At 28.3% G+C, this 13,393-nt stretch overlaps 1 protein-coding gene across 3 annotated transcripts in view; it reads right to left on the bottom strand.

Moving 5' to 3' along the window:
• The window catches only part of LOC107436981 (activin A receptor type 2 punt), a 58,835-nt gene that overhangs the window by 22,889 nt on the left and 22,553 nt on the right, over positions 1-13,393 (bottom strand). For 2 of the 3 annotated variants that reach the window (XM_016048830.4, XM_071187535.2), the window contains exons 4-6: positions 12,213-12,535; positions 11,966-12,133; positions 1,924-2,163 (exon numbers count right to left, since the gene is read on the bottom strand). In XM_016048830.4, the coding sequence (XP_015904316.1) occupies positions 1,924-2,163; positions 11,966-12,133; positions 12,213-12,535 (731 nt within the window). The remainder of the gene's footprint in view (positions 1-1,923; positions 2,164-11,965; positions 12,134-12,212; positions 12,536-13,393) is intronic. The other variant, XM_043042141.3, reaches the window with a different exon arrangement.

The raw sequence follows: 13,393 nt of genomic DNA, 5'->3' as shown, positions 1-13,393 counted from the left end.
TGCTCATTGTTTTGCATTGGCTTGTTTTTATAAATGTAATATGCCTTGACATTGGAAATAAAAAAATAATGATATTCACATTATTCTTGATTTAATTTTTTGCTTAAACGTTGCAGTTTTTTGGGCCTAAATTATTCACTGGAAATTATAGCTCATTCCTACATAATGCCATATGTTCAGTACCAAAATTAAAAATTTCAAAGGAAAGGAATAACATTTTTATCAAAATAAGTCCAGTATTAATGAGTTTTGAGTAAATATTCACAATAGTTTTGTGCACTTATGATATAGTGACTTCATGTTATAACATCCATTTTGGTTTGGGCGAAAGAGGTCCGTGTCTCAACTGAATATTCTTCATGTCAACTTTGACATCAAAATAAGCAAAATTAATCACTGGTGAATCAAATTTTTATTTTATTTATTTAATTTTAAATTTGTCTTTTTTCTAGTGTAAATAATCTTCACACTTGCAAAAAGTCATGCTGGTATGACAGTTGTAACCAAATAGCAGAGATAATAGGTTAAACAAAATGCAATCCAAGATGTAATTTTTTTTTCTAATTACACCTCTAATTAACTAAGTAAAAAATTTTATTTCTATTATTATTTTAAGAATATATAATGTATACTTAAAATATTAAAAACTGCAATTTGATTTTTCTATAAAATTACACTTCATCCTTTAAAATTCCTATGAATTCAGGCAAAACTACAAAGAATTATACTTCCTACATTATTAGTTTTGGAAAAAACAAGAATTAATGTTTTGAAGGCTAATTGAACCTAACACTACAGCGTTCAGAGCTACCTAATTTGCTTATTTTTTAAAATTATTAATTCAGTTATCTACTTTAAAACTAAAACAATGACAACTTGAAAAACAAAACTAAACGTTATAAAATATAGTCTCATTTTTAAGAAATTTATTATTATTCAAAAGAATATTAATAAGGAATTATATGAAATTTTAACTTGTATTTTTCTAGTTAATTTACATGAAAATGCATGTTTTGCACATATATGAACATTTCTATTTAGGTTGTAAAAAGAACAAATGGAATATTAATCACATATTTTCAAAAAAACATGTAGATTTGTTAAGAGTCAAAATTTTGTGTAAAAACCTTCTTAACAATCACAACTTAGTGAAGGATTCAAAATGGAACACAATTTGTTTCTAGAGTGCCCCTCCCATATAGTGTTTAGAAATCAATGAAATAGTTATGATATCTTGCCTGTTCTCTCCTCTCACTGATCTTGCTATTCAAAGCAATGCTATAGTAAGTGAAATAACATAGTGAATAACATAGTAAGTGAAATAACATAGTCAGTTTCGTGTCTTTGTTGACTTCTAGATGAATTGAAGTGACTCATCGAAGATCATTCTGTCTATCTTTCTCAGAAATAACATTAATTTTTCTGTCTAAGCTACTCTGATACTCTTAATCTATAAATAAGTTTATGCATTTTTATCTAAAGGTGTACAGATTAGAGGCTTTTGTATTTACTTGAATTAGTTTTGAGTTTACAAAGAGAAAACTATTTTAAAAGAATGTGTTGTCAATTTAAGAGAGATTTTGATTCATACACCTTTATAGTCGTTTAGCTGCATACCTATAGTATTTGCTTCTCTATGGTTACTACACTACTGAATTTTGTTAACAAATAACAGTTTACTACATTTACTAAATATAACAGAATGCTGATTAAAAAAAATTTATGGAAGAAAAGCAGATTCAAATTTAGTAAATGGAAACAGATTGTTAAGAAAGGCATTATTTTAAATATATATATATATATATATATATATATATATATATATATATATATATATATATATATTTAAGTTGTTTAAGAGTAGAATGCAAAGTATCACAAAAATTAGTCAACAGCCTGGTTTTAATTTTATATTTTTATTACCTGTCCATGAGCTTCACCAATTGGTTTCCCTTGCTCAAACACTAAAGCTAAACCAAAATCAGCAATACAGGCACTCATGTCATTTTTAATAAGAACATTTTTACTCTTAAAATCCCGATGGGCCATGGCTGGCTTATACTTTCCTCCTTTGTGGCCAGGAATTTCTTCATGCAGGTGCATCAAGCCTTTAGATATGGAATCAGCAATACTAAGTACTTCTCCCCAACTTACAAGATTAGCCTAAATCAATAACAAATCTTTAATTTAATTAAAAGAAAAACAGCAAGGATATTTTTGAAATATTTAAAAATTTTGAAATATTTGAAATATTCCTCAGTCAGAGCCAGCCTAAAGCAATACAATACAATCATTACATAAAATAAATATACTTCTTAGATGTACTTATCTTTTCAATTATCCAGCAGGCATAGGTCACAAAACATGGCAAAAACTCAAAATTAACAAATACCCCAGAAAAATATCAAATGCATTTTTTAGCGAAGAAAGCAAAGTACAAATATTGACAAGTAGCAAGTACAAATATTGACAAGTAGCAAAGTACAAGTAAAAATATTGACAAGTAAGCAAAGTACAAATATTGACAAGTAGCGAAGTACAAATACTGACAAGTAGCAAAATACAAGTACAAGTACAAATATTGACAAATAGCAAAGTACAAGTACAAATATTGACAACAAAACATACAACTCACGCCAAAAGATCCAAAGTACAAGCAGTAAAAAAATATATTTAATCTTATTAAATACAGTAAAACCTTGCTACAATTTTTTGGGGACCAAATAAATATATTGTAGTAGAGGTATATATTGTTATATCGAGGGCACATACTTTGGGGACACAATAAGATTTATTTTTAATTTCAATGTTATATATGTATTAACTATAAATGCATTTATATATTATATAAAATAATTTATTTGCAGAGCACTAATTATGGTTAGTATTAAGAACAATTGAAATAAAATATAACAAAATAAAAGAATTTTTACATTAATTAAAAGCCAATAAAAATGGAGAAAATAAGATTGAAATTTGAAGAAAAAAAAATAGTTTTACAGGGGTTTATTGCTCCAGAAAATATCACAATTTTGAGAGGAGGATAACATTAATTCATATGCAAGTTTGTCGGGACCACAAAGCATTATCGTAATAGAGGGAGTTATTGTTGTATTGGATATCGTAGTAGCGAGAGTTCACTGTATTTACACAAGTTTGCAATCAATATATTTTCAGAAATGTTAAATATTCTAGTTAACTAGTGCAAAGGTTAACTATATTAAGAGATCAAAGATAAAAACCTAGTTTTACTTACAAATATGATTTCTTTTTCAACTGAATTGGAATTTTGGCCATCAAAACATGGATTAGCCTAATTTGGAAAATATGTTCTTAACAGTTAGTCAGAAAAAACGGTAGAAAGTATGTCTTCTTAATGTTATTTTTACTCTTTTCACTTTTTTCTTATCTTAGTACTTAATTGTAAAAATTAAAAGTACTCAAATATCAAAATTTTTAGAAGTTAAAAAGTTTAAGCTTTCCTTACCAAATAATATGATTTTAATAGAAAAAAAATTAACAATTAATTATTATTTAATTTATTACTAATCAAAAATTTACAAAATCCATGCAAAATCTTCCAACTAAATACTTTAAATTGTTTGAAAGAAATTAAAATTTAAAATAATATTTTCCTTTAATTACTAAAAAAAGGAAATGGAAACTGATACTGACAGAAATCTATATGAAGTAATTGGTAATGTGCTTTAATATTTTGTTTCAGACAATCTTAAACCAAAATATCTGTAGTACTTGTATTTTGTAGTACTTGCTGTATCTGTAGTACTTGTTATATAATGTTGCAAGATGTAAAAGTTAACTAAACTTAAAAAAAAATTACTTATAAATTCTGCAAATAGTTGAATCTTTTCTGTATTATTCTTAAACAGAACCTGCATTTTATAAAAAATTATTTATCTTAATTGAATCACTTAATGAAAGAAGTCTCTATGAGACATTTAAAAGAAAAAAAATTTGTGGAATGCTTACACTGATATTATACTTTAGTTCAATCACTAATAGTATACTTATGCTCAATCTACTTAATTTGTGTTTTTCAATATAAGATAAAGGTAATGGAAGGTTTCCACTTACCATTTATTATGGACTACCTTTTTTAATTCTGAATAAACATTTATTGTTTCTAAACTACCGTAAACCGGGGCGAGTCTACCCATTTTTTCAGTTTGTCAATTTTCAAGTGGTCAAACTTTTGTAAATATTAAAGAAAAAAGGCTTTTAATAGGTGTTTCGGAATCGCTATTTATCCCACTTTAAAGCTGTGAAATCGATTTTAGAAAATATTAACAGTTACGCTGTTACTGTATATTTTTATAGAACTGCTGACAAATATCTCGTATGGGGCGAGTCTACCCATTCTACTAAAATGAATGCTAACATTGTAAATAATCAAATTTTACTATTAAATTGTTATTTTAGTTACTATATAGGATATTTATGAAGTAAAATTCATAACTTTATAATATATTCCATTTTTTTATTCATAAAATAACACAAATTGAGTATTTGATCGATTATCACATTTTGATCACAGTTTTGTTTTTATAATCATTAACATTATAAAATAACATTTTTTTCTGATTATTGTTGATAACAATAAATTAAAATTAATATAAATTTACAATTAAATAATTAATAAATAATAATAATTGAAGATTATTAACAAAATCGAAATTCAAACATTGGGAATCATGAAAAATCCTTTTCCCATTCTTTTGGGAGGTAATAATAATTTATAAATAATAATTTATTTAACTTGCATTAAATAAAAAAAGTTAATTTTGTAATATAAAAATTGAAAAAGTAGGTAAAATAAACATATTTCATATTTACATTTATATTTAACCTATAAATTTTCTTATTAATGATAAATTTATCAATGCAGAATTAAAATAATATACTCAAATTCATTTAAAATGACTTAATTTTAACATAAACAAAGTTCTAAATTATATTATTATGCTTTATTAAAACTAAATATGAATGGGTAGACTCGCCCCACGAATTCTGGCTTTTTGTTTACAACAGCAAAACTTACATTCTTTTTGGGGTTTTTTTTCATATAAAATTAATGTAATCTTAGTCTTAGATAAGTTTATCACTCAACCAAAGTGAAAATAGTAATAATAATAATATACTTACGAGCACCAACTAAAAGTTTGCTGATTTTCAATACAAATATCTCAAAAGACGTTTTAACAGGTCGGTTAAAAAGACACCAAATAAATAAAAACGGATCAAACTACTACAGCGCCATCTTCCTTAGAGTCTGAACTAAGTCCTCCGTCGGTAAAAAAAAATTTTATTTGCAATTTAAAATAGTGAAAATTAAATAAAACTAAAATGGGTAGACTCGCCCCTGGATGGGTAGACTCGCCCCAGTTTACGGTACAATAAACCTGAACTACAATAATAATTCATTCAGTAAACCTGACGTCGTTCATATGCAGTTTATATATTTTTTTTACTAGAATTCTCGGCTCCACTGCTACGCTTTGAGGACGGAAAGGGGGAACATTCTGAAACTCTTGTTATAGACGAACTCAAGGCCGTGGCTCTTTCTCGGCTGATTACTTCCGTTCTAGTATCTCTGATACTTTCCATTTGTCATCATTGCTATATTTTTTAGTTATTTCTAACACTATATTGGAGGGAAGTAATTAATAAGTATAGGACAGAGTAAAGGTCGGGATAGCCTGGTCGGTAGGGCACTGGGCCCATGTTCGAGAGTTTGTGGGTTCAAACCCTGCCGGCTGAAGACTCTCTGTGTAGAAATATAATGACTGATACACGTTAAATCTGTCGAGTCGCAAAGTCCCCCATGTTCCCATAACAAATCAATACCTCTGGCAGAATTCGAATTCTTGGCCATAGATGGCACCACTGGAAAACAAAAACAATTGCACCCCTCTGCCTTAACAGGCATGAGAGAGGGGGGGACAGAGTAAAGCCTCATAATTTTCTTGTTTAATTCCCAAAGAGTCATATCGGTTTGACAAGAATCAGAAAGTTTTCTGAATGAAAAAATATCTGTTGATTTTTCTACTGGGGTTAAACTCAACAATTTATTAATCAATTAGTTAATTTTCAACGTTTTCTTGGCAAAGCGATCTCTTAATTTTTCAATTGCTGATACATAATTGTTATTTGTTAAACTGAATCCTTTAATCGCATCTGAGGCAGATCCCACTAAATATTTTTTCAAGTAATTGAACTTTTCAACAATCGACAAACTAGTATTTTCATCTATGGCATATTCAAACTGCTCATAAAATCTTATTCAGTCTGAAGAATCGCTAAAAAATTTTTCTATAGTTAAAAGAGGCATCTTCACAAAAGGAGTTTCATGTATTCTTATATTAGTATATATCATCGGTTCGGAAACATTCAAATTTAATTCAGGAAATACTATGAAGTCGACATTTTTTCTATATTTCCTTTGAATCTGCTTTTATTTTGTACAATATTTGTCAAATATTCACCATACTTTATAATTTCTGTACCGATTTCCTTTACATCCATAATAACCTTTCCGTTATGAGATCAATTTCTTTTGATTGTTCTTGTTTTAACATTAATTCAGACATTAACTCATCCAATTCATCGATTGTCACATTATCATCTTGATATACATTTTTGATTTTGGTTAATAACTTAGTTGTCAATGACCTTATCGTAGTACGTTTTTGTTTGGATTTCTACATCTTAATTTCAATGAAGGAACTACTTATACCCTTAAATCACGATTCGCCGAAACTAAATTTCTAATCGAAAATAAGTAAAACTCATAATGGTGATCCCTGCTTAGGCACCAAAAAATGTTCAATATTATTAATTCTTGTTTTTCAATATAAGATAAAGGTAATGGAAGGTTCCCACTTACCTTTTAATATGTACTGCCTTTTTTAAATCTGAATAAACATTTATTGTTTCTAAACAACAAGTGGTAAAGATGATGAATATATATAAAATGAAATGATTTGCGTTAATTAAAAAGGTGATGAAAGATAATGACAGTTAATTGTGGCAAGCCGCATCTTGATTTCCATTCCAACAACTAACTTAAAAGTTTTAGGGAAAAAAAGTTATTATTTTCAGCTGCGCTTGCAGCGCCATCTGGAGACAGTTTTTACCTTGAGAGCTTGGTACAACTTAAGTCTCACTTAGCCTCTTACTTATCCTCTTACTTATCTTAACAATAATTTATTTGTCTAGTTCTTTCAATTTTGCACATTTCAGTCCATGAAAATACCTAGTGATAACCTTTGGTATTTCTGTGAGTGGAACAAGGTTCAAAGTGTATTTGGTAACAAATATTGATGAGTAACCTCAAATAAATTAGTAGGAAAGGGAAACAAAACTCTCTTCTTGAAAAAAAGTAAAGCAAGTTTGTCTGCAAATGGACTGAAATGCAGGAAATTTTTGGCCTGACTTCACATCGGACAGATGGTGGTAGAGCCAGAAATTGGAAGTCTCCCCAAAATTGCAAGGAAGTTTGCTAGTCTGCACTCCTCTCCAATTATCAGTGCATCTTTGTTAGATACAGCAATTAATTCAATCCTGCTCTTCCATTACTTTTTTTTGCAACTATCTCGAAACATATCTATTTATATAAAAAATAATTTTTTTTATAGATTCATTTAGAAAAATAATTCCTTTTGAGAGTAAAAAGCTTTTTTCAAGAGGATTCTCAGGCCACTTGATGAGCCTCAATGCAAAAATACCAAAAACGTTGAAAATCAGTTACCGTAATTTCGCTGAGAAACGCCGCCCTGGCATATACGCCCCGCCCCAAAAAATCGACTAAAAAAACTTTTCACTGGATACCCTGCGGCGAATTTTACTATACTAATGAAGGTATTAATTACAGACTTAACACATGCTCTAAATACGCATATATATATATATAATTTCAATAGTTAAATGAAAACCAATATGTATAAAATAATTAATAAATGAAAAAACCATTAAAATATGTATTAAAATTGTTAAAAATAAAAATGAAACAATCTTACTTTTAAATCAGCAATCCAAAATCTTGTTTTTGAAATTAATGATAAATTCAAACAAATTTTGTTCAAAGAAAAACTAAAGAATAATTTATTTAGATATCCCATATCACTATATATTCATATCACTGCACTTAAAATCCCACAAAATCAGAACTCCCTATATAAGAGCAAAATAGATTTATTAGTTCATTGTTTATTTCGGGTTCATCCTCGTCACTCACACTTTCAGCATCACATTCGGTTTCCTTTTGTCCCCAGGATGATTTCCACATTTTTGAAGCCATTTATCACAGTTTCTCTGTCTCTAACAAAAATATTAACAAAAGGAAAATAATAATAAAACAGAAACGCAACAGGAGATCAGAATAGAAGATTAAATGATAAAAAAATAAGCTGAGGAAGGTGATCAAACCCTGAAGACAGAAATATGAGCAATGAAAAAAAAGCGCTCTCCCAAGCATTTAAAACAATTTTCTATATTTCCTATTTCCTCCCCTTATTTTCGCTTCTCAAATCAGGCTTCAGAAAACAGCTCTTTTTTAAACTGACTCCGCCTAGGACAGTCTTTCCTTTATCCATGTGCAAAATTCTCACACATTGCTTTTTTCCCTCTTCACTGACCTTCAGTTGAAAGTTTGAAATTCTTCATAATAAGGGGAGTAGAGAAGCATCCCATGACAAGTGGAAGAGTCATATTTCCTGGAAAAAACGGGGGGGGGGAGCGTTTGCTTTACAGCTGACGTTATTACTGACCCCACCCTGATTTTCTTCATTCATTCCTCTCTGATTTATGCTTCTCCACTCCATGCCTGTTCCCCTACACTCAACAGCTATTCATAGGGCAGAAGGGAAGGAGAGAATTTGTTCTCTTGTGGATAGTGGTCTCCAGAAAGTGATTCCAAGAAAGGAAAGGGAGGGAAAAATTCCAGGTGCATTGAACATTCTTTTGAGTAACATTAAGCATGAAAAATAAATAAAAAGCACTAGTAACAGGTGGAAAAAATGATAATGAAATTCCAAGTGGGGCTTCTAAAAAGCAAAATTTTCTAAAGAAAAAAAAAGTAATACGATATAGGCTAGGGGTGCACAACCTTTTTGAGTGAAGGGCCACTTGCACAGCAGGTTGGCTAACGAAGGGCCGCCCATGTATTTAGACATGTTAATGACAAATGTAGAAATGTTTATTTAAACATTAGGGTTCCATTTTTTTATCAATAAACCTAGTAATATCAATAACTTAGTAGTGTTCCATTATTAGAATTCATTCAAAAATAAAAAAAAACTCAAAATTTTTTTTTTTTACAAAAAAAAAAAAAAAAAAACTTGCTATTTTTATCCTATGAACAATAGATTTATCAAAATAAATAAACATTGAAGAAATGTATTTTTTTTTTTTATCATATCATGCAATATGAAAATTCATTTTAGAATTAAATTCTAATAAATTAAAAAAAACTGCAATGCCCACAGAATGAAAGTAGGAAAAAGTTTAGTCTTAATTAAGTAATATAAATTCAAATTAAATATTTTAATTGAAGAAAATTTATAGGTTTTAAACAAAAGCCTAAAATAAAAACAAAACGTGATAGTTCAAAATAAAATTCAATGCTTATTTTGTAATGTACTTCATTATTTTATTTTATTAATTATTAGATTTTTTTATATTGTGAACATTTTCCTTTTTTTTTATCGAAAAAGATCACTTAAGCAACAAAAAATTGAAATCTAAACTACAAACAGTGAGCAGTTTAAAAATTCACGTTTTCTGCCATTTTATGAATTTTTGAAGTTGCAATAACATTGTATTTAAATTAGGGAGGGATGTAATGAGTATTTTTTGCCCTTTTGTTAAAAATTCAGTTGGTTGAATGATCAGTCAAATATTCGGCAGAATATTTTTTCAAAATGTATTTTTCCAAGTTTTTTTTTTTTTTTAATTTTTATAGATATTGCTTTTTTTTTTAAAAAAAAAAAAAATTACAATCAGACAAGTCAATTTTGTTATTTTTTCGATACTTTGAGAATTGAGAAGGATTTTTTTCCATTTTTTGCTGTTTTTATTATAACCCAGCATTTTTAACAGAACGTCTCATACTATTAATTTATTATCACTCTTTCCCTGTACTGTAATATAAATAACCAGTAACATAGAAAAGTGTGATTTTCAGTATTAAAGTTTTGTTTCAGGAACTAAGAAAAATTTGTTTTTTCTTTTTTTAGGCATTTTTATTATGACTCAGCATTTTTTTTAAAAATAAAGTTACTAATAAAGTTTATTTTATAGCAATTTTTTTTCCTCTAAAATTATGGCAATGAGAAAAATTTAAATTGAGATTTTCGGCATAAGATTTTCATTTAAAAAATTAAGAATATTTTATCTATCTTTTTATTTTCTTTAAATAAAAAAAAAAACTTTTTTTAGACGTTTTCATTATAACGCAGTAATTTTAATAGCATTTCTGTTGACTTAATTCTTTTTTCTTGGCTTTTTCTGGTAATTGAAAAACTAAGATGTTCAGCTTTAAAAAAATTTTCAAAAATTAAGATTGATTTTTATGTTCTCTGTTTCGCTCTTCGACATTTTCAAAAACGTTCTTGATTGGCCTTATTTTTTAGAGTTAATTTATGAATATGTTTTTCCAGGAAATATTATTCTGAGCATTGAAATTTTAGTTTCAGTGTTGCTATGCTGCTAAAAGATTTTGCTATTTGGCCCCAAGTGTACGGCGTTCAGTCGATTTTTTCTTCTTCTTTTTTTGCCGAATATTTGGTTTTTGATCAAATCACAATTCATAACCACATTCGACCAAATCATATTCGTTGCGGAAATTAAAACGAAGGAAAAATAACTAGGATTTACGATAAAACTGTACCGAAATACTGTATCAAAAAGGGATAATTTAATTGCGCGATTAACAATCTCGTGTCGTAATAACATCATAGTTAAATAACGGGATCGTCAATATCATGTGGAAGAGTATAGAAATAATTGGGAAAAAATATATTTATGCTGAACTCAGCACGAATAAAGCGTGTCAAATGCATGATTTAAAATTTGTATGTCGTAATAGAATAATTGGAATTTTTTATAATACGTGGGAACGCATAGCAATAACTGCCGAAAAAAATTGTTGAAAGAAAAGAAAGAATTGCAAAAAAAAGATAAAAAATCACTTAGATTTAAGATGAAATCGTCACAAATAAAATGCACAAAAAGTAATTATTTAAATTTGCGGTCTGAAACTCGCGTCATAATAAAAATTCGGGATTTTCAAAATCCCGTAGGAAAGCGGAAATAACTGTTTAAAAAAATCATTTATATTTACGATAAAATCGGCTTAAAGAAAGCGCGTTAAACGTACATTTACTAAAGAATCTGTAAAAATTGATTGTGTCAAAACATGATGACTTAAAAGGGCGACTAAAAATTGCCATTTTTTAAATTTTTTTTATTGTGTTCAGAAGCTCTCGCGGGCCGCACTTCAGTAGTCAAAGGGCCGCAGGTTGTGCACCCCTAATATAGGCTGAACCGTTTAGATACGCCTTCCAAATAAATTTTCAAGCTCTAAATCAATAACGCCGCGCCGTATCTCTGCAAAATTACGGTAAGTAAAAAAAGAAAAGAGTAAAACAATAATTCAACGCTAATTTTTTCAAATCCACTAAAATGTCACTTAGAACTTTCATCCAATTAATTACTATTAAATTTGCTAACTAATTGTAAAGTCTGAAAAAATGGGCATACCAATATGCAGGATATTATTCTAAAATATAAATTCACAACTTTGAAAGAGAAAGGGGAAAGAATAAGAACTGTTCCAGAGTAATATGTGGTCTGATTAATGAAAAAGCCTACTATATTTATTAAAGTTGTAAAAACAATAAATTCAAGAAAATATTTTATTGTAACAATTATAATCATTAAATAATACCTTTAAATAATCACAAAGTGATCCTTTATCATGGTAAGCAGTTATAAGCCAGTATTCAACTTGCATATGTTCCCCATGTCTTTCAACACCAATGTAATGCAAAATATTTTCATGGCTCATTTGAGGTTGTTTATACATGCTTTGTTCCTCTTGCCATGAATTCTTATCCTAAATTTTTTAAATACATTAATTGTATTCATTTAACATAGATTAAAGCAATTTTTTTTTAAAAAAAATAAAATACTACCTGGGGTGGAAATATTTTAACTGCAACTGGTTCATTATTTAACATAGCTTTCCACACAGCACCAAATCTGCCTTGAGCTTTAACTTCGATGAGCTGAATTGGACGCAACCCCAACAGTGGAGATGGAGGTGGAAGAGGAGATGGATCAGTTGTTGGTAATTCATTGAAAACTCTCATCTTGTGTTTTCTGTACCACAAGTAACCAACAGAAATAAAAGATGCTATGACAAGAATAGGCAGAAGAGTGTAAACCAAAATATGAATGACTTCATCATGACTATTAGAAGCTCGACTAACAGGTGCTACTGTGCTTGTTTTGGTCACTGAAAACAAGAAACTCACTAAAAACAAGAAACTAGTAGGCAAAAAAAAAACATACATAACTTATTTATAATAAACATTATTAGAGTTCTAATACTGCATTTTTTTAATATCAAAAATTAACCAGATCTTATTGCTCATGGCAGCTGTAAAAATTTCAGCAAAAAAATCTCTCAGTTTTTTATGTAATTATTTCATAATATTTTTAAAATTAAACTTTTAATTTTTAGAAAGAAATAGCTAAAAAAAATTTTTTTATTTAAGGCCAAATTCTATTCAACAATTTTAACATGCCAACTTAAAAATAAAATAAAACTACCATAACAGTTATTATTGACAGTAAGAAATGCATTTTTTGTTTTGCACTGTTTCATATTAATAATAATAATTATTAATTAATGAGAACAAATGAATTTAACAGCAGAATTCAATTTTTTTTCTTACCTTGAATGATGACAAAAGGTACAAAAATGTATCACTGACAAATTTTAGAAAAAAAACTGATAATTGTACAGTAGGACCCGTTTAACTCGAATCTCACGGGTAAAGGCGATAATTTTGAGATAAAGAGGTTTCGAGTTATGCAGATACTTTAAAAAATTAAATTTAACTAAGAAATTACATTAAAAGTTCTTTAATTGTTTTTAGTAAGCATTTCTGCAAAATAATTATACCACATACATCTATTTACACAAAAAAAAAATTTACATACATTTAACACTGAAAATAATTTTTCAAGGATTTTTGACGTCTAACCTTCTTTGTTTTGATAATTCTCTTAAGGTTAGAAAGAACAGCAAATCTCTTATTGCCGACATTTTCCTGAGATTCAAGAATAGTTTGTAAGAGTTCTACAGCTT

Source organism: Parasteatoda tepidariorum, chromosome 11, assembly GCF_982258835.1.
Source record: "Parasteatoda tepidariorum strain Cologne lab strain chromosome 11, Ptep-v5.0, whole genome shotgun sequence".
In the NCBI taxonomy this organism is placed as follows: Eukaryota; Metazoa; Arthropoda; class Arachnida; order Araneae; family Theridiidae; genus Parasteatoda; species Parasteatoda tepidariorum.
Note: the sequence above shows the minus strand (reverse complement) of the source record. Positions and strands in the feature narration are given on the sequence as shown.